The following is a 23,684-nucleotide window of genomic DNA, read 5'->3' on the forward strand; positions in this document are numbered from 1 at the left end:
GTCTAGTGTAGATATATTTGTTCAAGCCACCTTCCAACTGGCTATAGGCCAGATTATGGAGCGGTGATAGAGTGCTAAGTATTTACTAACTCAAGTAATCCAATTGGTTGCAGTGTGGGAGTACTTGCATGAGCGAGTGCTCATCAGTGAATGAAACCTCCACAATTTATCCCCATAATATTAAATTAACTGCTAATAAGTTTGAAAACAAGAAACTTTATTGTACATGTGAAAATCAAGTGTTCCCTGACAATGTAGTTCACCAAGGGTTGGATTCAAAGACCAATGAAGTCATTGGAAAGATTTCCACTGGCATCAGTGGGTTTTGGATTATGACCCTGATGGGGAACAATCAGGGACCGCAGCCTGGGTGAATCAACTCACATTAGGAATCAAGGATAACTGCTGGAAACTGCAGGAAAACCAATCAGTTCTGCATGAAAAAGTAAAGAGAGAACTATATTGCAAATACAATTTGCCCAAGAGTATATGGTACCAATATTTTAATCCTCTTGTGATCTCCTTATTTCCATTCATTTTCCACTGTCAGTCTGCTGTATTTTTCCTCCACCATTAAACTTGTCCTTTCTTCTTTACTTATGATTTTGATTTTTTTTTCATTTACATGGATACATTAAGTATGTATTTTTCTGCTGTTTCTATTTTCTATGCATTTCAATTACTATCTAGGCTGATTATCTTTTCTTTCTTTCTTTCTTTCTCTCATATAATGTCATAATATTAAATACCTTAATTAGCAAAGTTACATAAATTCCTTAGTAAGCTACAAATAAAAAAAGATAATACACAGGAGAACATAGTCTATTGTTACCAGGGATAAGGGTAGTGGGGTATCGCACTTTTTTCAGAAGCAGATAGCTAGCTATCTAGACAGATAAAAATTGCCAAATAAATCTAGTCACTTTAAGACTAGGACATTATAGTATTCCCCAATAAAAGCCATTCTCTGAACAATATGACACCTGTATATTGTAATCACGTGAAAAAACGAACTTCCTCTGATGAAAGACTTAACTATTTTATATTTTTAATAGGGCTGTTGATTAATTGCAGTTAACTCATGTGATTAACTCAAAAAAATTAACTGAGATTAAAAAAAATCACAATTAATTGCACTTTTAAACAATAAAATACTAAGTGAAATTTATTAAATATTTTTGGATGGTTTTCTATATTTTCAAATATATTGATTTCTATTACAACACAGAATACAAAGTGTATAGTGCTCACTTTATATTATTTTTATTACAAATATTTGCACTGTAAAAATGATAAACAAAAGAAATTCACCTCATACAAGTACCATAGTGCAATCTCTTTATCATGAAAGTGTAACTTACAAATGTAGATTTTTTTTGTTACATAACTGCACTCAAAAACAAAATAATGTAAAACTTTAGAGCCTACAAGTCCACTCAGTCCTACTTCTCGTTCAGCTAATTGCTAAGACAAACAAGCTTGTTTACATTTACGGGAGATAATGCTGCCCACTTCTTATTTACAATGTCACCTGAAAGTGAGAATAGGTGTTCACATGACATTTTTGTAGCCAGTGGTGCATGTATTTACATGCCAGATATGTTAAACATTCATATGCCCCTTCATGCTTCGGCCACCATTCCAGAGGACATGCTTCTATGCTGTTGATGCTCGTTAAAAAAATAATGCGTTACTTAAATTTGTGACTCAACTCCTTGGGGGAGAATTGTATGTCTCCTGTTCTGTTTTACCCACATTCTGCCATATATTTTATGTTATAGCAGTCTCAGATGATGACCCCGCACATGTTCGTTGTAAGGGAACCCTTTCACAGCAGATTTGACAAAATGCAAAGAAGGTACCAATGTGAGATTTCTAAAGATAGATACAGCACTTGACTCAAGGTTTAAAAATCTGAAGTGCCTTCCAAAATCAGAGAGGGATGAGGTGTGGAACATGCTTTCAGAAATCTTAAAAGAGCAACACTCCAATGTGGAAACTACAGAATCTGGACTACCAAAAAAGAAAATCAGCCTTCTGCTGGTGGCATCTGACTCAGATGATGAAAATGAACAGGTATCAGTCTGCTCTGCTTTAGATCGTTACCGAGCAGAACCCATCATCAGCATGGATGCATGTCTTCTGGAATGGTGGTTGAAGCATGAAAGGACATATGAATCTTTGGTGCATCTGGCATGTAAGTATCTTGCAATGCTGGCTACAACAATGACATGTGAATGCCTGTTTTCATTTTCAGGCAACATTGTAAATAAGACGTGCACAGCATTATCTCTTGCAAATTGTAACCAACCTTGTTTGTCTGTGTGATTGGCTGAAGTAGGACTGAGTGGACTTGTAGGTTCTAAAGTTTTGCATTGTTTTGTTTTTGAATGCAGCTTTTTTAGTACATAATTCTACATTTGTCAGTTGCACTTTCATGATAAAGAGATTGCACTACAGTACTTGTATGAGGTGAATTGAAAAATTCTATTTCTTATGGGTTTTTACAGTGCAAATACTTGTAATAAAAATAAATATAAAGTGAGCTCTGTAAACGTATTTTGTGTTGTAATTTAAATCAATATATTTGAAAATGTAGAAAACATCTACAAATATTTAAATAAATGGTATTCTATTGTTTAACAGTGTGATTAATCACAATTAATTTTTTTAATCGCTTGACAGCCCTAATTTTTAACTCAGTCAGGTATGGACAGTGCCTGGACTTTAGTAATAAGATACAATGCCTTTCACCTCTTGATCACCAGTACAACTGTGGCCTAGGTTAGCAGTTACTGAAAGTCATGACCAGCTGCTGAGTGGCCTATGTGAAATGAATGGATGATCTCAGTCCAGCTTCTAGCATCTAGAGGTCTGCATCACCAAACCACCCCACCCATCCATTCAAAACTGGAACTGGCACTCTTGTTGGAAGCATCTGCATAGAGGACAAAGATGTGAATGTGACGTGGATTTGAAGATTGGGTTACACTCTCATCCCCAGAGGTGCTCACCTCCCAATGAGTAATGAGCCACATTGGCAGGGCAATGTGAGAATGTTGTGGGTATAAAGAGAGGTCTTCAGTTTCCTGGGCCATGAAGCCAGCACCTTCCACTAGCACTAAATTCACTTTTAAAATTTGAACAGAAAGATGCATTGCATGCAGTCATACAGACAAGCTGAAAATTCATTTAGGCAATCAGTTAAAATCCTGTATGTATATGCAGAAATGAGTGAAAAGTGAGCTTTTGTAGCTGCAGTCATAACTTTTAGCTAAGCATCTCTGTACTTCATCCAAAAGAGAGAGGAGTTCAAGTTGCAAATCTGGATTTGTGTCTGGATTTTGAATTTCCAACCGTGTTCAATTCCAGACTTTTGGTTTGACCCATGGCAGTGATATAGGAGGAGCTGGACCTTAAGAATTGGGTTTTCAAAAGCAGCTAAGTAAGTCAGAAGTACAAGCCCTAATGATTTTCAGTGGGACTAATGGCACCTAACGTACTTATGCTTTTTTGAAAACCCCATCTAGGTCTGAATCGAGTTTCAGATTCTGAAACACTACTGTCCGCAGCCACATACTTCCATATACACACACACGCCTGGCACATGTATTTTGTGAGTATTTGGATCTCGGGTTTGCTTCAAGCCCATCTCTAATAGTAAGGTAAGTCAAGAGCTCTTAATAGCATTTCAGCATAAGACTGGGCTATTTAAATTAACTATTTCACCTGTAATGTCATCTCCTGAGAAGCAGGCCTTAGAGGACAGCTGAGTATTGTCATTCAGGTTTAAATTAGAGGCCGTAGATGATATCACGCAGAACATCATTACAGAGTTTATATGTAAAGGAGCCATTTGATTTACTGAATTATTTTTAATATATTCTGATGAGGATACACTGACTTGGGCACAATGAATGAGCACATTTGACTATGAAAGTCAAAGTCAGACCATAGAAGACATACTTCCAATATGTTCATGACCTGGTTCAAAAATTCCTTAAGATCTTTATATTGTTTTCAGTGTATTTAATTATTACCACATAAAATTATGCTGAATACTTCAAGGTGCTATAGGAGCTTAAATTCTGGAGAGGTTTCTATGAAATCAGCTACTTCAGTCCAGGACTCATAAATTTACCAAGAAAAATTATCTCAGTCTTGTGAGTCCCTTTATTTTTGAAGCTGGCAGATATACTTTTAACTTCTGGTAGTCTTCTCTAGTTGCTGTGGGGGCATATGAGAATAAAGGGGTCTCTGTTAGTGGTGTAGTGGTTCAAAAGGACACAGATAGTTGATCGATCTCCAGCCTTAGATTTTATATGCCTGGCAATTTTTTTATTCTTAGTTACGTCCATCACCAGCCATAATTTTTCTCATGTACTGTACATATAGCCTTCAAATGTATGGGAATCGCAACGCTCTTTCCTAGCATGAATCAGTGGAGAAAGATGTGAGGTTTAAAAAAAAAAAAACAGACTCCCACAGTAGGGCGATACTTTGCCTGGAAATGCATATATATATGCATTTATATATTTCAATATTATATTATATAATATTATTATATATATATATATATATATATATATATATATATATATATATATATATATATATATATATATATAAAATAAAAAATGTGTTGTCAGGTACAGCCCCTGGACAAAATTCTTCTTAAAGGTACAAAGGTGAGCCATTACAAAGGGAGTGTACAAGGGGGTTCAGGCGCACTGGGAAGCAAAGTATAAGGTGAACCATGCAGGCGCACAGTGTACAGCGTATCCAGGACCTCGTCTTAGCAAGCCATCAGCCTTACAGGGATGCTCAGCTTCTCCAGCCTCTCTTAGGAGAGTTCATTGCACATTCTGAGGTGGGGAAAATACCAATGAAGCAATGGCATTGATTCCCATAAGAACTTTGGAATATTTTTCCCTATATTGTTTCATGACTTATTGATATTACATGACTTTGCATGGTATTTAATTTTTTTAAATTGATTCATTATGGAAAACAGATTGCTCCAACATTGCTCTATAACTGGACATGACGCAACTGGCTTCGCTTACAGTCACACACCCGAGACTCTACTGATCACTTTTATAGTTAGACCTGACAAGTGTAAGACTTCACTATTACAGCCTGACAGCATGTTATCGTATAATGACTCTATTCAGCTCAAAATCGGAATTTTTATACAAAGAAGCAAACTGACAATAAGATCATCAAAAACTGTGGATTCAAAAAGCTATGAGTATATTAATTGCAAGCAGTTTTCTTGGGAAGATATATGATTGTTCTAACTTCATAGCCCACAAGCATCACCTACATGTCAAAGGAAAAAGTTCAAGCCACTCAAGAGGTATGTTTGACAAATGCTATCCAGCTGGGCATTTATTGCAGGAAGCATTTTTTTTCCAGGAAAAGAATTAAAACTCATACAAGCCCCCGAAGCTCAGTGAAATGTTATGTTAGAGAGAACTTTTCTAGCAGCAAACCCCCAGGCCCCTATCTACTTCACTGGAGCAATGCTAGTACTCACCAAATGGTGGTGCTATCATGAGTCTAGGCAGATTCCCCGAGCAGCAAGGACAAGCCCCATACCAGTTAAGCCTTGTGTTTGTCTTCACTGTTCCTGGGGAAAAAAATCCCTTCTCTGCCCACACCAATGTTCATAATTCACTTTGAACTTCAGTGTGGGTAGAACCTAGGGATAATCATACTGATCTTCACAGCCTTATAATGCATTAGTAAGAACTATGCATTGCCTTAGGCTGAGGAGGCTCTACTCAGGGGAGAAAATACCTCTCTTAACCTGTGTTTGGGGATTTATTTTCTGGCACAAGGCTGATTGTTTAAGGTAATCAAATTAATATAGTAGCAGTAACTATATTAAAGCTTGAGTTCTCGATTCTGGTTATATGGTGACCCCTAGTTCTTGTGTTATGAGAAGGAGTAAATATCACTTCCTTATTTTCTTTCTCCATGCCAGTCATGATTTATAGACCTCTATCAAATTCCCCATTAGTCGTTTCTTATCCAAGCTGAAAAGTCACAGTCTTATTAATCAGTCCTAACACAGAAGCTCTTTCATACTCCTAATCATTTTTGTTGCCTTTTTCTGTACCTTATCCAATTCCACAGTATCTTTTTTGAGATGGGGCAACCAAATATGCATGCAGTATTCAAGATGTGGGCATACCATGGATTTATATTGAGGCCATATGATATTCCTGTCTTATCCATCCCTTTCCTAATGATTCCCAACATTGTGACTGCTGCTGCACATTGAGTGGATGTTTTCAGAGAACTATTCACAATGACTCCAAGATCTCTTTCTTGAGTGGCAACAGCTAATTTAGACCTCATAATTTATATGTATAGTTGGAATTAGGTTTTCCAATGTGCATTACTTTGCATTTATCCACATTGAATTTCATCTGCCATGTTGTTGCCCATTCACCCAGTTTTATGAGATCCCTTTGTAATGTTTCACAGTCTGCTTTGGACTTAACTATCTTGAGTAGTTCTGTATCATCTGCACATTTTGCCCCTCACTCTTTACCCCTTTTTCCAGATCATTTATGAATATGTTGAGCAGTACTGGTCCCAGTAGAGACCCCTCAGGCACATCACTATTTACCTCTCTCCATTCTGAAACCATTTATTCCTCATTTTTGTTTCCTATCCAGGAACCTTCCCTCTTATCCCATGACATCTTACTTTGCTTAAGAGCCTTTAGTGAAGAATCTTGTCAAAGGCTTCCTGAAAATCTAAGAACCCTTTATCCACTGGATCACCCTTGTCCGCATGTTTGTTGACCCGGTCGAAAAATTTTGGTGAGGCATGATTTCCCTTTGTAAAAGCCATGTTGACTCTTCCCCAACAAAATCGCATTCATCACGGGCAACCTCCATTCTGACATTTCCTAATTTTTGTGTGCTCAACATTATGACCTTAATAATATTCTTAATGTGTGTAATTTTCTAGGTTTTTTTTTAAAAAGCAAACTGAAAAAACTCCATCACGTGGCATTATATTGACGCCCACATGAATTATCATCATGGTTGGAACATTAGATCCACCACTCAGACCTCTGCCACTTGAGCTAATGGAGTAACTGACAGCAGTAGTAGATTGTCATTCTCTATGTGGGCCAGCAATAGAGGGGAATCGGACACTTTGCCAGAGGGCTTCACAGTGGAGGAATGGTGAGACTCAGACATCCTGGGTTCCATTCCAGGTCTGGAGGGGTCTGTGTTCCAGTGGCACAGACTCTTCTGCCCTCGCTCCACCAAGTGTGACTCCAGTCCCAGTCTTTTCTTTTTCCCATGCCTGGTTCATCATCCCAGTCCCAGTCTCCCCCTCACAGTCCCAGTATCCTCACCCAGCTAGTCCCAGTTTCCCCCTTCTGAGCTCAGTCTCCTTCCACCCTACTGGCTCTGCCCCATTCCCATTTCCCTCCATGGCTTGCAATCTCCTTACCCAGCCAGTCCCAGTCTCTCTCCACCTCCTTCTCCCAGTCCCAATGTCCCTCTTCCCCAAGGCACCTTGTCTCAACTTCTTTCCCCAACCCCTGTTGGTCCAGCTCTTGTCCTGTCTTCATTTGAATCAGACAGCTTCCACCTCCCCACTGCCTTGATCCAGGTCATTGAGAGCACAGGGAGAGAATCTCCCCGCTCTTTAGAGCTGGACCTAGCATGACACCCAGCAGCCCAGAGTTGCTCAGCAGCCCAGTTGCAGCAAAAACTCGGCTCTGCCCCAGATCAACTCTTCAGGAAATTTAGCTGTTAAAATGCAGGAAGTCTGTACTGAAAATGTGCGATCTACAATTTTTCAAAAGGCTTATATCATGGTCAAATCTGAGCATATTTTCAAGAGTATGGCAAAATGCACATCCATGACACAAAGCCCCCCCCCCCCACATTTCAAATTCTTGCTCCAAAGCATGGGGGCACTAGAGCTTTTTAAATAACAGATCACCAGAAAATTTTATAATGAGCAAAACAATGTCTTTTCCCCAAAGCTCATTCTCTAAAACAGCTGAACTATTTTGGCTAAAAAATTTCAAAAGAAATCAGCCTGAGGCAGACACCACACATGACAATTTTCAGCTAAAATGGTTAAATATTGGCAAAGTTATAAGCAACTGAAAACAAGGTCTTTATAGTGGAAAGTGCTGGGCAACATTATAATAGATGGAACTACCAGCACTGCCTAGAATATACTGTGTGTTTTATATTGATGTTTTGCAATTTGTGACAGAGTCATTTACTCAGCACCTTTATTTCTGTATTCATTTAAGATTTCTTCATTGTCCATACAGTATAGAGGAGACAGCAACTACTATTTTAGATCCGGGTTTGCTTTAGAAATACATAGGCACTATGGGGGAGATGGGGGCAATCCTACTTCACTTTCCATGACGGGATAGAGAATGTGTGTGTGTGTATGTGGGGGGAGATAGTGGTTCATAGCAGGTGATCAGAGAATGATCACAGCTGTATGCATCTGTAGCCTAGACAAATTTCTATGGTGTATGCAAACTCCTGGCTTTTCCCCTGTGCCCCCCAACTTTGTACCCTGGAGTGTAAGGACAATATGTGGATGTGGTATGAATTGAGTGCAAGGATGGCACCGGGGAGACCCCTTTACCTCCAGAATCCAGCCACAACAGCCATTTGGAGCAAAAATAATGACTCTTGTTCAGTCACAAGAGTAACCAGAGCTAAGTACTTGGGACAGCTGGTGGTTAGCCTTCTGCCAGACACAGCTCTCTATTTTTGGTCAGTATGGGATTTGGCCTTTAAGTGGAGCTCACACAGCTAAAATCATTAATTTTCTAGCCAGAACATAAACTAGCCAGACTCTAACTGCACCTACTTTCAAACACTTTTTGGTTTCTTATCCTAGTTAACCATAACTTATACATGCACACAGCTACTGTTAAACTCCAGAAGGTGGCAGCAAATGCTCTTTCCTCTGGGAAATATGCTATGTCCACTCCTCTGTTTAATTGAAAATAGGGATTTCTATGAGCCAAAAGAATCTCCAGTCCCTTGCATATTACAGATAAAACTTTATTGTGTTTTTACAATCAGATCTGATCTGAAAGTTATGGGACAAACTAAAGCAACCATTTTCCCTTGCTTAAATTAAACAGAAGTATACTGAGCTAAGTCAATATCTAACGTATCTGTGGTTAGCAGTAGAGCTGTGCAAAGAAAGGGAATTCCATTTTGCAGAGGATTTTGATATTTTGAAACTTGGTTTCCTTTGGATTTGGAATGAAAACCAAAAATTTTGAAATTCGTTATAAATGAGATTGCCCTGGCTCCATTGCAGTCTGTCTGGTGAGCTTCTCTAGAAACATGGACCCTGGAAACCTTGGTTCAGGGGCAGTCATATTCCCCCCACCACCACCACCTTCCCAATGGTTGCACTTATAGCTTGAAGTTATTATTATTGTGCAATGTAAAATGCCCCTAACACCACTTTGGGCCTTTAAAAGCTGGAACAGCGGCACAACCTTCTTTGCAGTGGCACAACTGCCCCTTTTTCTCCCTCCTTCATTTCTCCTTCTTCTACAATACTGGTACTCTGCATATGTTCCATCTGGAGGCCAATGTTAGTTCAGGATTGAACATGCCTTTGACATGGAATTATGGACCAGGGCAAAAATATCAAAATCCCAAAGTGACATAGAAGCCTAAAACTCCCTTTTTCAAAAGTGACTTAAGTAGTTAGGAGTCCGAGTCTCATTGACTTTCTCTGAGAATGACTTAGGCTCTTAAGGACTAGAGTCACAAAAGGACTTAGACACCTAACTGCCTTTTTAGGTGGCTAAATCCAGCAATAAGGTGCAGTTAACATTCATAAAACCACAAAACTGCCACCTAACCCTATAAGCACATCAGTTTCCACTGGTAAGCTTGACCAAGCTGCCTAAATCCTGATGCCACTGAGCTGCTCGGCATCCTAGGTCATGCCTCACCGCCAGTGGGATTCTCAAACCAGACAATTGCATGCCTATCTTGCCTGCAGGGCCCAATCCAGTAGGCATGCTCTGAGTACACCTAACAAACAAAACAAAGGACAGTCGGGGCGAGCACGTGCACCCCACATTATAGCCAACAGCCCACTTGTTAAGGACACTCTGCCTTATTTGGGGGAGGGCCTTGAACCCAGGTCTGCCAGGAGAGCTTCCTAAACACCCAGGCTATGGGGTATTCTGGGATAGGGCTCCCTCAGTCTCTCCTGTTGAAGTGGTTCCACTTTGTATAAATAATTAACTCTCCATCAAAGCAGGGATTTGACCCAGACTCTCCCCCATCTCAGCTGAATGCCCTAACCACTGGGCTATTGGGTCAATCTCATGCTTTTTCCTCTCTCTCTGTCTCTGGCCCAATGAATATTTAATTATTTATACAACATGGAACAACTTCAACAGGAGACATAACTAGGGGGGTAAGAGCACTTTCCTGACGTGTGGGAGAACCTGGATTCAACTCTCTCAATTTCAGCTCCAAATCAGGCAGAGCAGGGATTTGGGAAACAAGTCTCCCACATCTCAGGACAGTGCTAAGCACTGAGCTATTAGCTATAATGGGTGGGGATCTCTCTCACTCTCTCTGATTCTTCAGGAGAAAGGGCTGATCTGTCTTAGTTGCCTGACTCCAGGAGAGGGTTTATGGGTGAGAATCCCAAGTGGCGACAGACTCCTCCCTGCCTGGCTTGCTGGTTTCTGAGAATCCCTTACTTAGGCAACTTGTTCTCCCACTCCCATGGGAACTTGGATGCCTAATTCATACCTAATAAATAATGCTTAGCTCCATATTATAGTGTTTCCTACTTACTTGTGTATCTATTTCACAAATCATATAGACAGACATTTTCTATTTACACACACACACACACACTTGTGTGTGCATTGATTCACATCTATATACCTAATTCAGTAAATTACTTTTGGGAATAATGCTACATTTGCTTTAGTGTATATGAATATACACGTCAAATATATTAAAGATACGTATATAGTAAAATAAATGTTTGCTTTATTGAACACTTTATAAATACTTTGCATTTTTAAAAACGTTAATGTAACAAGCCTCTCAACTGTTCTCATGTATGTTAGAGAAGCCAACTGCAGCTATAAGGATTCCCTAAGATTCTGGCAGACAACTTATTTGTCTTACATCCTCTTCTTATCTAAAAACTGTTGCCTCCATTCAGTAACTATTCTAGGTCAGTGGTATTCTTTCCTGAAGAGCTTCAAACAGAGTAATGGGAAAGCACAGACTAATCAGAGTAGCATTTTGACTTGTTATTATGTTGCAACATCACACACAACATATTGGGTTTGTTTAGTCTGGAAAAAAGACGACTGAGAGAGGACATGATAGCAGTTTTCAGGTATCTAAAAGGGTGTCATAAGGAGGAGGGAGAAAACTTGTTCATCTTAGCCTCTAAGGATAGAACAAGAAGCAATGGGCTTAAACTGCAGCAAGGGAAGTTTAGGTTGGACATTAGGAAAAAGTTCCTAACTGTCAGGGTGGTTGGAGATTGGAATAGATTGCCTAGGGAGGTTGTGGAATCTCCATCTCTGAAGATATTTAAGAGTAGGTTAGATAAATGTCTATCAGGGATGGTCTAGACCAGGGGTAGGCAACCTATGGCACGTGTGCCGAAGGTGGCAAGCGAGCTGATTTTCAGTGGCACTCACACTGCCTGGGTCCTAGCCACCCGTCCGGGGGGCTCTGCATTTTAATTTATTTTTAAATGAAGCTTCTTAAACATTTAAAAAACCTTATTTACTTTACATACAACAATAGCTTAGTTATATATTATAGACTTATAGAAAGAGACCTTCTAAAAATGTTAACATGTATTACTGGCACACAAAACCTTAAATTAGAGTGAATAAATGAAGACTCAGCACACCACTTCTGAAAGGTTGCTGACCCCTGGTCTAGACAGTATTTGGTCCTGCCATGAGGGCAGGGGACTGGACATGATGACCTCTCAAGGTCCCTTCCAGTCCTAGAATCTATGAACATCTTTGTGTGATGAAAGAATATCATCATGAAAACATTGCAACAGGATGTCCCCAAGGTATTGTGATTTTGTAGCTTTCTGATGCTTCATTTGATGCCATATCTCTTCTCTTTCCATGCTTCCTTTTTGGCTGGTGGGAGGGAAGGGAAAAAGGGAGTTTTTCTCTCTCTCCCTTCTTCTAAATTTATTTATTTAATGTTTCAGGGAGAGGAAGAGATTGCTAATTCCTCTCTGTTTGCCTGTCACTTTTCCCCCTGCTTCATGTGTGATCTGTGTTTTGTATATTCTACTTAAGGCCAGCTACATTCCAAGCCATGACACAATAAAAACTGCTTGATGGACCTTGAAGAATAGAATATGGATTGAGGTTGAGTATCACTGTGCTCAGTTAACACTGTCTGGTAAATGAATTGTGAGTGAATTCTAGTGACTAGAGATTGGCCTGAGCCATGAGTTCCTGTGGTTAAGGCCAGAGTTCTGAATAGCCTATTACTGATAGGAGTCAGTCATGCATTTAAAATGTTTAGGTACAGTGTTTTGGTTCAGGCCCATCTCTACTAGTGACAAAGTAGTAATTCTAATGACAACAATATAAAATTAATGTGTCATCTCCCAGTCTTTACTTGTGAAAAAATAGGAGATAGGCTTGTGTTTTTAGCATAAATTACATGTTCCTGAAAATCCTTAAAGGTCTGTTTTCTGAAGTGTGTAAGCAGATGGAACACCTTTCTGCAATGAAGCCTAGGGAGTATTCAATTCCAGAACAGTGTGGAAGCAGATAAAATAGATCTATTCTTACTAAAAAAAAGTGAGAAAGTGACTGCAAAATTATTACCTTATTTACACACACACACACACACATGCACACACACACACATGCAAGTTGCTAGTGTTTAATGGTCTTCATTACAACAGCCACCACCATAATTGGCACCAATTGGAAGACTTGTTGGAAGTCTCAGCTGGGAGGCCCAGGACTAAGTGGGTATGTGAACTTGAGGTAAGGATTGAGGCATATTGGCAGGGCACAGTGGATAATCTTGTACTGTTACTGCCTGTACTGTATTATTTCTTTGGCTAAAGAGAGGAATTCAGGGCTTGATTCTACTGTTACACCAGTAAAAATTGAATCAATGGGGTTATACGCATATGAAGTTCACATGACAGAGAAGAATCAGGCCCTCAGCACCTTGACAGCTCAGCAAACAATATATTCATTTAAAACTCCATAGTAAAACAAAGTTGAAAACTTGTTAAAGAGAGACTTCTTTCCTTCCCTAGTACAGTAGTGACAGTAGCAAACACCCCCCAACCAAGACAAATGGAAAAATCCTCATTGACTTCAATGCGTTTCTGACTTGGCCCCAAGAAGAAAATAATTATTTCATTTTGTTTTATGGTTCTCTCCATAAAGCTGCAAAAACGTGCACGAATACTATTGCAAGTCCTGTCCATTAAGTTAAATTTCTTATCAGAGACATGAATCATAAAGATAAAATACTATATGGCATAATATCAACTTAGTACAGTATAGCTAATACAACTTTAGACTCTAACCCTGCAAAGACCTAGGCACATGTTTAACTTTACGGAATGCGAGTAGTCCCATTGAATTCAATACTTAAGCATTGAATTCAATGGGACTACTCACTGTGCATGAAATTAAGCATGTTTATAAGTCTTTTCATAGTCAGGACCCTACAGCCAAGTTGTGTTCTGCTGCATCAGTGAAAATGTACAGTATCTCCACTGAAATCATTGGAGGTACTAGGAGTAACAGCCTCAAATGGAATTTCTATGCTAAACCAATCACTGCATGATACATTTAGTTCAGATAACAATGTACACCAAAGTAGTAAAACAGGTTTTGCCATGTATTGTCAATTGTTGCCAGGACACAAATTAACTTCCTATTTAAATGTCTTGTACATTTTGAATTATGATGAATTGCATTGGAGTTGACTATTTTCCTCTTAGGATCAAATCTTGAGATCCTGTCTCAGGGTTTACTCAATCCTTATTCAGTTTAGTTCTAATCTCACTGAAACTAGGCTTCGTTTGGATAAGGAGAGTAAAAACCATGTCCTGACTTCATGCTTTGGCCTCTAGTATTTATTTTTCTAATTTATGAGTCCAGCCTTACTAATTTATTTTTGGCCTGATTTCTCTCAGTTACACCTATTTTATACAAACTGACTTCAATAGAGCTATTCCTGATTTGCATCAGTATAAGAGAGCACACAATCAGGCCCATTAATTTTAAAAAGCCCAAGAAATTAAAAAAAATGGTAGCAAGAACAGAGGGAATGAAACAGAATTATTTTCTGTTTTTACTAGAAGGTGGCTACTATTTATGTTCAGAAAAATCTCTGGTCCAGAACAACTGAGGTATCCTGTAGTCAAAGATATTTTCCTCTTCTGGGATCAGATTAGCTCTCAAAATTTCTGCTCTACCTAACTTCAGCATAATCACCACCAATCTCTCTCTGAACACCATAGATAATTCAGTCAGCAACTTCTGTCAGAGCCTGTCTCTGCAACAACTATAGGCACATTACTTGAGGATTGCAGTTAGTCCAAGTCACAAGGCAATGATGGTAATGCCTTCCTCTCCACTGGAGAACCAGACAGACAAATCCAAGGTTCAGGAGTGCGGTGAAGTACATTCTGAGGCAAGTACTCAACCTAGAAAGTGGCAGGATCATTTCTAACCTCGTAAGCTATGTCCCAAAATTGCAGAATTCTTTAAGCCTCTCACCAAGAAGGGCAAATTTGTTCTTGCTTACTTCAGCCTCTTTCCAAAGAATACGTCTTGGAAAAATCCTTCCCCTCAGGATCCAGAAAGGCATCTTTCCTTTAAAAAGATTTAAACTTACATGGAAATGACCCTGGGGGGGAAAAACCTTGGCTCCTCCTCCAAGGAATGAGAGGTTACTTCATCCTTCTCCTGAGTAGATGAAGAGGAATGCCATTCTCACATACATTTGAATCTTGAGGAGCCAAATGACTTCATCAGGAAGTTGTCTAAACTTAAGTAATTAATAATGTTGACTCAGGGAAGGTATGAAGAATTCAAGCAGCCCAAGAAACCCAAACTGGCCTGAATATACTACTAGAACTACATTATTTGTGTGTGAATCAGCTAGAGTTGGCAAACTCATTGTGTTGTGTTTAGTCATGTGACAGTTATTCTGGGTTTGATCCTGGACTGGGAATTTCCTTCTCTATGAGGCGAAGTGATTTATCTCTCACCATCATGAGAGAATTAATCATTGAATAATCTCAGTAATATAGATCTTGAGCAGATCATGTACCTGGGATCCAGGATAAAACTCTCAACAGGAGATTTCTGGTATTGCATTGGGACAAATATTCCAGATGATGGATTCCCCAGTGAGAACCAATCATGAACCTTTTCATCTCACAGGAGATTCACTGGGTGATTCCTTACTCCAGTAGATACAAGGACAGAAAAGCTTATGTAGTTGATATGTTCTCCCTTTCAGGGTTAAGTATGACATTACCTGCATTCCTACCCAGTCACTTTATCCACCAAAGTCTCACAAAAGGTATAGAGGGGAAAAAAAGAACCGAGTTCAAACAATCTTAGTATCACTAACTTTGCAAAGGATGATCAGACGTATCATTGAGGCACAATGGATAAACCCATCCTTTCGTCCCATTTACTGATATGGACCTCTTCCCCCAATGTCTAATATTACTCCCAAATCCAGAGACACTCTTCCAAAAGGCTTGTCTTCTGAAGGGCAGAACTGCAGGATTGCAAGACAATATGCTTAATATGCTCATTTGTGAGCAAAATCCTCCATGTCCAAGCATATTAAAATTACTTGGAATATTTTTTCAGATGATGCAAGCCAAAGGATGTCATTCCATCCCAGTTCTCAGTAGCACAGAGTCTCCTTTTTCTGCAACAACTCTTAAAAAGATAAATTTATGCTTTGGGAGCCATTAGAGGGCCTGTGGTTGTAATGAATTTTGGTAACTACTCCTTGATCATGAAGTTCTTCTTAGTTATGAACAATTTAAGCCCTTGAGTTGGTAAAGCATTCTTTTTCTGGGACCTGAATCTGATTGTCAAAGCCATGTGCTATTCTCCTTTTGAGCTCCTATCTACAATATCCCTACAAATTCTCTTCTACAAGGTTACTTTCAGCTGTCTTCTATCAGTTCCCCTTCCTCACTCTATACCATGATAAAGTTGTCCTCAGAAGGGTTTCCAGTATCCTAACTGAGGTAATGTTTGATTTTCCAACAACAATTTTTACTTCCTAGTCTGATACTCCCTCTCTTTAATAAAGAAAAGAAAAAAACAAAACAAAAACAAAAAAACCACAACTTACCCTAATCCAAACATGCTCTAGGCCATTAAATTTTGTCTATTCTGCATTTTTGAAGGCTTCATCTTCATGTCATGGAATGGGGACACTTGTTAGATGGATTATGAAATGTATTTCATTGGCCTATCAATTTCTATTGGATAGGATTTTTTTTTAATTTTTAATGTATTTATTTTTAAGATTAAGTCCCACTCTACCAGGGCTGGACAGAACGAGAAGGTACCTCTGCAGTCAAAACCACCACAGCAGCAACTTGGAAGTCTCTAGAGACCTTCTCCAAACGTGACAGACAAGCATAGCATCTTAGCTGATACTGCCTTTGGATGTCAGATCCTTATGACAGTTGTTCTCTAAAGAGTATACTTCCCATCCCCCACTTATCTCTGGGATCCTACATGGTCTGATGGACTTAGAACTCTTCTGTCTAAACTGGAAGTTCCACTGAACAGAAAGGGAAATTTTCCTTACCTATACAAAAGGTTTTCTGTTCAGCAGAGACAACTATCTGGAACCCTCTGATGACCTGCTAATTCAGATGGGAACTTCCCCCGCCACCTTTACAATCTTATCTTGTAAAAAGTGTCACTGTTCAGGTTATCAGAGTAATTTATTTAATAGAAATTGTGTCTAAGATTGCACAGAATTCTTTATAAGTTCACAACCTTTTAACATTTCTTTTCTTGCCAACTGGTTAAATGAAGCATATGAACTTTACTTGCCAAGAAAGAGATTGACTGTGCTGCCAACTGAGGAGAGCATTTGTAGTAGGTAGAAGAGGGGAAAAAAATCCTTAATTCTGATTGGAGGACACACATGGGCCAATCTTTGGCCACAGAGAACACCCTTCTGCCTGGATTGTGATCGCTACTGAACAGAAAACCATTTACAGGTACTACCCTTTCATGATATGAAGATCTGAAAGAACTCCAACCCACTGTTAATGGTATGATCATTTCATCCATAGGCAAAATAATATATTCCCCTCTGCCTTTGTATGGTAAAAAAGAATAATTTTTCCTTTTCTATGTAAAGTGTACATTTTGAGTGCTGAGCTGAGCCCTATACAGGTAAAAGTGAGTTTGTTTGGTGACTCATACATCAATGTGCACCCTTATAGGTTAAAAATTAATTGAATTCAAGTGTACAAAGTACAGTTCTTTTCTCAGGATGGAAATTTGCCATTTGTTGGGAGCGGTTAATATGTGGGGGGGCATTTCTTTCTGATGTTGGGGATAGCTCAAATGGGCAAGGAAGAGGATTGTCTTGTAAAACAGAGGTGGAGTCTGCCAAAAACTCACTATGAAACCTTGGGTATGTCACTGATGGCCTGTTTTAATAGGTACTGACTGACTAAACCTATTGTAATCAATAAAAGCTGCAGATGCTCAGGAACTTTGAAAATTGAGCCATTCATTTCTCCCTGTCTTAGTTTCCACATCTCTGAAATGGGGCTAATAATATGTACCTCAAAGTGGTGTATGAGATATAGATCATTAAATTTTGCTAAGTGCATAGAGATCCTCTGATGGAAGAGCCTAGAAAAAAGTGAAATACTGTATGACATTAACGATATTGAATATTAAACAAACTCATTCATGGATAAATCTTCACTTTGCACAATTCAGGCTCCTGTTGACTTCAGTAGGCTTAGTTTTGATTAATCCCATGGTCTTTGAATATTATATAGGAAAGGTAAGTCAGGCCACTGTTTTCAGGAAAAAGACTTAGCAAAGCCCTTGGCCACTTAGAGCCAGATCCTCAAAGGTATTTAGGATCCTAATTCCCATTGAAATCAATGGGAGTCATGCTTCTAAATACCTTTGAGGATCTGGACCTTAATGCCAGATTTCAAATAAAGTATGGGAATTAAAGGCTGTTTCCAGACTTCAGGATATGAATCAGAGGACATAGTCAGTTAAATAGTCTCTGTTCATATTGTTCTTCCTAATTTAGGAACCATGTGATTTGTCTGATGCAGAGTGCACATTTGGCATGTGTGCAAAAATGAGGTACTTGTACTGTATATTGCTGAATGAAGACTGCTGAGGAAAAAACCCTTCTCATGAACAGAGTTTTTTTGTTTAAAAGTGCTGCATAACTAAGAAGATTAGGATTTGTGGAATATGAATGGATTTCTCCTAAAAATGGGTCAGAGTGTTCTGAAATTTTTAGGGCACTGTCATTTAAAAGGAGCAAGGTTAAGTAATGTACTATAATGGTATTAGGCAAATTATTGCATCAGCTTTTTTAGTTATTTCATTCATTTTTGTTCCCTTTCCACGCATGATAAATTTCAGTGGAAAAGAGCTCCTTAATAAGGGATGGATAAAATACACTCTGGCTAGATCTATTGGACAGAGCCAATTACCAAATAAGTAAGTTTATGCCTGCATCCTGTAGATGTAGTCAGACTGGTAAGAGAGTTTCTCTCCCATCTCCCTTTTTACCTATTAGCAGGGTAGAGGAGGTGGAGGGGAGCTTTCAGTGTTGCTATCATGTACCTGTTCAGTAACAGAAGACTCCTTCAGTCTGTCAATCTCGTGTCTCCCCCAAACACTTGAATTCTCTCTCTCACTACATGAAGGGTGATATGTTCTTAGAGATCTGTTGTTCCTCATACTGCCAGCAAGTTCTTGTACTCTCTCATATACAGGGGCGGCTCTAGGTATTTTGCTGCCCCAAGCACGGCAGGCAGGCTGCCTTTGGCAGCATGCCTGTGGGAGGTCCTCGGTCCCTCGGATTCGTTGGCACGCCTGCGGGAGGTCCGCCGAAGCCACGGGACCACTGGACCCTCCGCAGACATGCCACCGAAGGCAGCCTGCCTGCCGCTCTCGCGGCGACCGGCAGAGTACCCCCCCATTGCTTGCCGTTCCAGGCACGCGCTTGGCATGCTGGTGCCTGGAGCCGCCCCTGCTCATATACTAACACACTAAACAGTATGCCAATAGCCCAACAATAATTCGCTTCAGTTTGGAAATGAAGGGAAAGGGCTTCTGTCATTGATATTCAATTATTGTGGTTATATTTGAGGTTTTGTTGTTCCTAGGAAAGAGGCAGTGGCTGCTCATTATCACTTCCTGTGAGGCCTTCTTCACTCACCTATCGAGCCATGTCCCCTGCTTCACCTGTGATGTCCCAACCTGGCCCCGGTTACTTCAGCAAACCAGCAGCAGCCGCCGACAAGCCTGGCAAGAGATTGACTCCCTGGGAAGCAGCAGCCAAGTCCCCTCTCGGCCTAGTGGATGATGCTTTTGGCCCCCAAAACATTCAAGAATCCATTGTTGCTAATGTAGTATCAGCTGCTCGCAGGAAAACACTCCCTGAGCCACCGGATGATTGGAAACAAAGGGTTTCCTGTGGGTCTCCATCCCCAGGTGTTCATGCTAGCCTTGCATCATTTGGAAGGAGGCAGTCTGGTATCACATCCCCACCAAAGAGCAGCATGTCAGCCCCCAGCTCCACTTTTCAGTGTGGCTCTCGGCTTCAATATGCATATTATGGTCAGCGATCCCGAACAGATCCTGACACGATGCCCATGGATTCCAGATCCGACTACTGCCTGTCAATGGCCAACTCAAACTACAATCCACATCCAAGGGGATGGAGGCGTCAAACATGAAAGACAGAAGAACCTGGCATATTTCCCTCCTGCCAGCTTCACCAGCCTTATATCCCAGTTGGAGGAGTAAAGTGACCTGTCTGAATAGCTTCTTGCTGGCTGACAGTTTCTAAACTGAAAGAATGAGGAAGTTTTGTAGAATGGTGCAGGTTTCATGATATTTCAGAGCTTTCAGTTCTAGACTAAATTCAATTTTATTCCCAGGATACAGTTTTGTTTTGTTTTTTAAAAAGGTCAGATTTGTTTAGGCGGGATAATCAATGTGCTTATTACAAAGCACATATAGAAAAAGCTTTAATTGGACAGAGTACAAAAACACTTACAAACGAGTTAATGAAATACACAAAGAATGAAATAAAGCTTTTAAAAAAGAAATTTTCTGGTGGGGTCTGTAGGATTTCTGGGTATATTTGATATCTGAATTTTAGGACACGGACATAGCCAGATTTCAGAGAGGGTTATTTTTCCAATGGAATTCCAAACTTTGGAAAGATTTACTCAGCATATTGATCATATAATTTCTCTGTAGCATTTTTTTAAAAAGGGATTCTTGAAAAGTAAATCTTATAGTTTTACTATGATAAACATACAATACTTCTATAGTCATTTTACCTGAAGCTCTGGTACACATTAGCATATGTTAATATCATGTAATCATGCAGTTCAGAGGGATTTCAAGGAAGTTTGGGGTGTAACTCTCCATTGTAAGCTTTGGCTGTTGTAATTACCCACCCTAGTTTGAAAACAGCAGGAAAGAAAGGGACATTATGATGAAGTACTGATATGATACTTGGATAACAAAATGAATTGGAGAAGTATTTAATATAGTTAGGTTACATTTAAATTGGGTTGCAAGTGACTGTTGTAATAAACAATCAAACAAATACATGTCAGTCTTGTAGGGGTGTTGGATGACAACTACATTTATTTCTTTGTGAAATGTTTAACTTGCTGAACATTTAGTGCAGCAGATTCTGCTACTAGTAGTTGAATGCTTGAAAGGCTTTTGATTTGTAGTCTCATTTTGGAAGGCCAAAATAGGTTATATAACAAGGACAATTCATGTTACGTGCAGGAGGTATGTGGAATATGGTTTATGATAAGTGTTACATGGTCTGAGTCTAGTTAAGGCAACGCTAAGGAGAACTAAGGAGAGTGCTTAGAGGGTTAAATATGTGTTGATGGAGTTGGAGAGATGGTAAATTTTGTTACTGCTGGTACATATCTTACATTTACAGTTCATGTAGTTAACAACAACATACGTGGCTAAGCCATATACTACAAGCTCACTGGGTGGTTTAGATAGTGTTAGGTGTTCAATGAATACCCAGTTTTACAGAGTGCACTGCACCATCCTCAGTTGTTGGATATTTTTCAAATATCTATCAAGCACGGCCACTTGAAAAATATTGCTGAAATATAGTTGAATATCTGTGCTTAAACCATAATATAAGTGTAAGCAGAACAATTTGAAAAGAAAATTAAAATTCACATACATAATAAGAAAGCGTACACAGAAACCAGGTTATAAACCAATGTAAATTTTTTTCCGCAAGAGGCTGACTTCTTATCTAGTTTCTGTTTTGAGTTGTATCCTTTATGTTGTTATACTGGGAACAGAATTAAGCAATGTTCAGAAAATAATAATTTGGCCAAATGCAACTTTAGGGGAAAAAAGCATTTCACTTCTCAGAATCTGGAAAATAGCTTTGTATTTCCTTTGAAAATAATATCATGCATCCTAATGAAGTGTGGAAATATGTAGTTATAAATAAAACACTCACACCTAAAAGATTTCCAAAAATACCCATATTTTAAAATGTTACAAATATTATGTTATTATGCCCAGTGCTGCAAATATTTACTGTAAACTCACTTGCTGTAAACTTACTCATGTGCCTAAGTGTTTGCAGGATCGAACCCTAAAAATGTAACAATCTCTCTATATAAGACCCAGAATACTTCTAGATGGATGTTATGATGTAGGTTAGAAGAATACCTACAATCTTTATACACATTAACTTTTCATCACTATACTATTCAGGGCTGGGCTTTTACATTTAAACTGATTAATCTCCCACTAAAGTCAGTAGAAAGACTCCCATTGACTCAAGCAGGAGCTGGATCAGGTATTTAGTAGCACCAATTCTGTGGCCATTACTCAGAAAAATGTCCATGGAATCAATGTCAAATATAATGAGCCTGAGTAAAGGCTGCAGGATGAGCTGCAGTACTGCCCTCCACACATTACCCTCTATTGGCAGGTAGCTGTGTGTTACCACAGCTGTTTCTTTGGCTGCTTTAAATTAGGGTAAGTCAACTCCACCTAAATGAAACCTAGTGGGTAGCCATAAGCATTAGGATTTTGAAGGGGATGGGGAGGGGGGGAAGAGGAGGAAGAGACCGGTTTGTAAATATACCAAGTCTAAAAAGAACGTAGATCTATCACTGTTATACGGACAAATTGGAATGCTCTTTTCCAGAGTATAACTGAGCTTCACACACTGCTCTTATTCATTTCAATGGAATTTTTGTCATTAACTTCAATTGGCTCAGTATCAGGCCTCAGATACTATTACAGTGCATACAAAGCTTTCTGAAGCATCACTCTGCACCTTTCATTCTTCTTTCTCTCCCTCATCCCATCTCTGGCAAAAATATTTTGTAGTCAAAATCATGTGATTGTGTTGTGTATCAGCTCTGAATATTCATTTAAAGTGTTTCTTACATTTTATTGTTTGTAAGTGCACAGATCTACTCGGTTAATGTGAGGAAAATAGTCCCCCCCACCCCCGATATCTTAGATGCCTATTATTTACATTAGAACTGACTTCTAAACTTCAGTGTCTTTGTTAATATGCAAAGAATTTGAATATGCAAATATAACCAAGAGTTTAGTTTCTGTAGTTATACTAGAATATAGATGTTCACATTTTCTTGTTCATAATTAGTTTTCATTTTAGTTAGCTGTATTGCAATTAAATATCTATTCACATGACATTTTTGCATTGTAGGAAAAGTCTATGCTATCCTTATAAATGGATTTTCACTTCTACATACTGTTTGTTCACTGCAAAGGACACTTTATTTGAAGAGAGCATGCCAGAGATGTAAATTGTATAATTTAATAAAGTGATTTCACCAATCAGATGAAAGGCAATGTTGCTTTCTCCCTATTCATGTTAGTTTTGAAATAATCTGAACCCAAACCAAGTTTAATCGCTCATTCAGCACCATTTTTAGAATCACTGAATTTACCAGTCTGTAACCCCACAGCTGGTCTGAGCTTCTAGAAGCTTAAATCATTATCAGATCAATAGCAACATGTCAAAGTCAGTAGAATTTCATCCTCACACTGAGTAAGTGGAGAAAATAAACACATGTAAAATGACTCTCAGAGCAGTTTGCAACATTTTAATTCTTTCCCTCTCAGCATGGTTCCCCTTTGAAGCTTGACACTGACATCTGCCTCCCTCCAGAATTATTTGTCTATCACCACTGCATGTAAACACCTGTTAGTTACTATGGGGTTCTTCAGAAGAGCTGGATTATTGAGGTTTTATTTTTTTTAAAGGGAAAGTTGCTGTTTTCACAATCTGTCCCTCTGTAGCTATTTCTTTTGAACTCACTGCCAACTGTCACACATCCCA

At 39.1% G+C, this 23,684-nt stretch overlaps 1 protein-coding gene across 4 annotated transcripts in view; it reads left to right on the plus strand.

Annotated features, from left to right (window-relative positions):
• Positions 1 to 23,184, plus strand: part of SYNPO2 (synaptopodin 2) — a 121,287-nt gene extending 98,103 nt beyond the window's left edge. For all 4 annotated transcript variants that reach the window (XM_039540000.1, XM_039539999.1, XM_039540001.1 and 1 more), the window contains one exon: positions 19,462 to 23,184. In XM_039540000.1, the coding sequence (XP_039395934.1) occupies positions 19,462 to 20,034 (573 nt within the window). In that variant the 3' untranslated portion in view covers positions 20,035 to 23,184. The remainder of the gene's footprint in view (positions 1 to 19,461) is intronic.
• Positions 23,185 to 23,684: the final 500 nt, after the last annotated feature.

Source organism: Mauremys reevesii, linkage group 5, assembly GCF_016161935.1.
Source record: "Mauremys reevesii isolate NIE-2019 linkage group 5, ASM1616193v1, whole genome shotgun sequence".
Lineage (NCBI taxonomy): Eukaryota > Metazoa > Chordata > Testudines > Geoemydidae > Mauremys > Mauremys reevesii.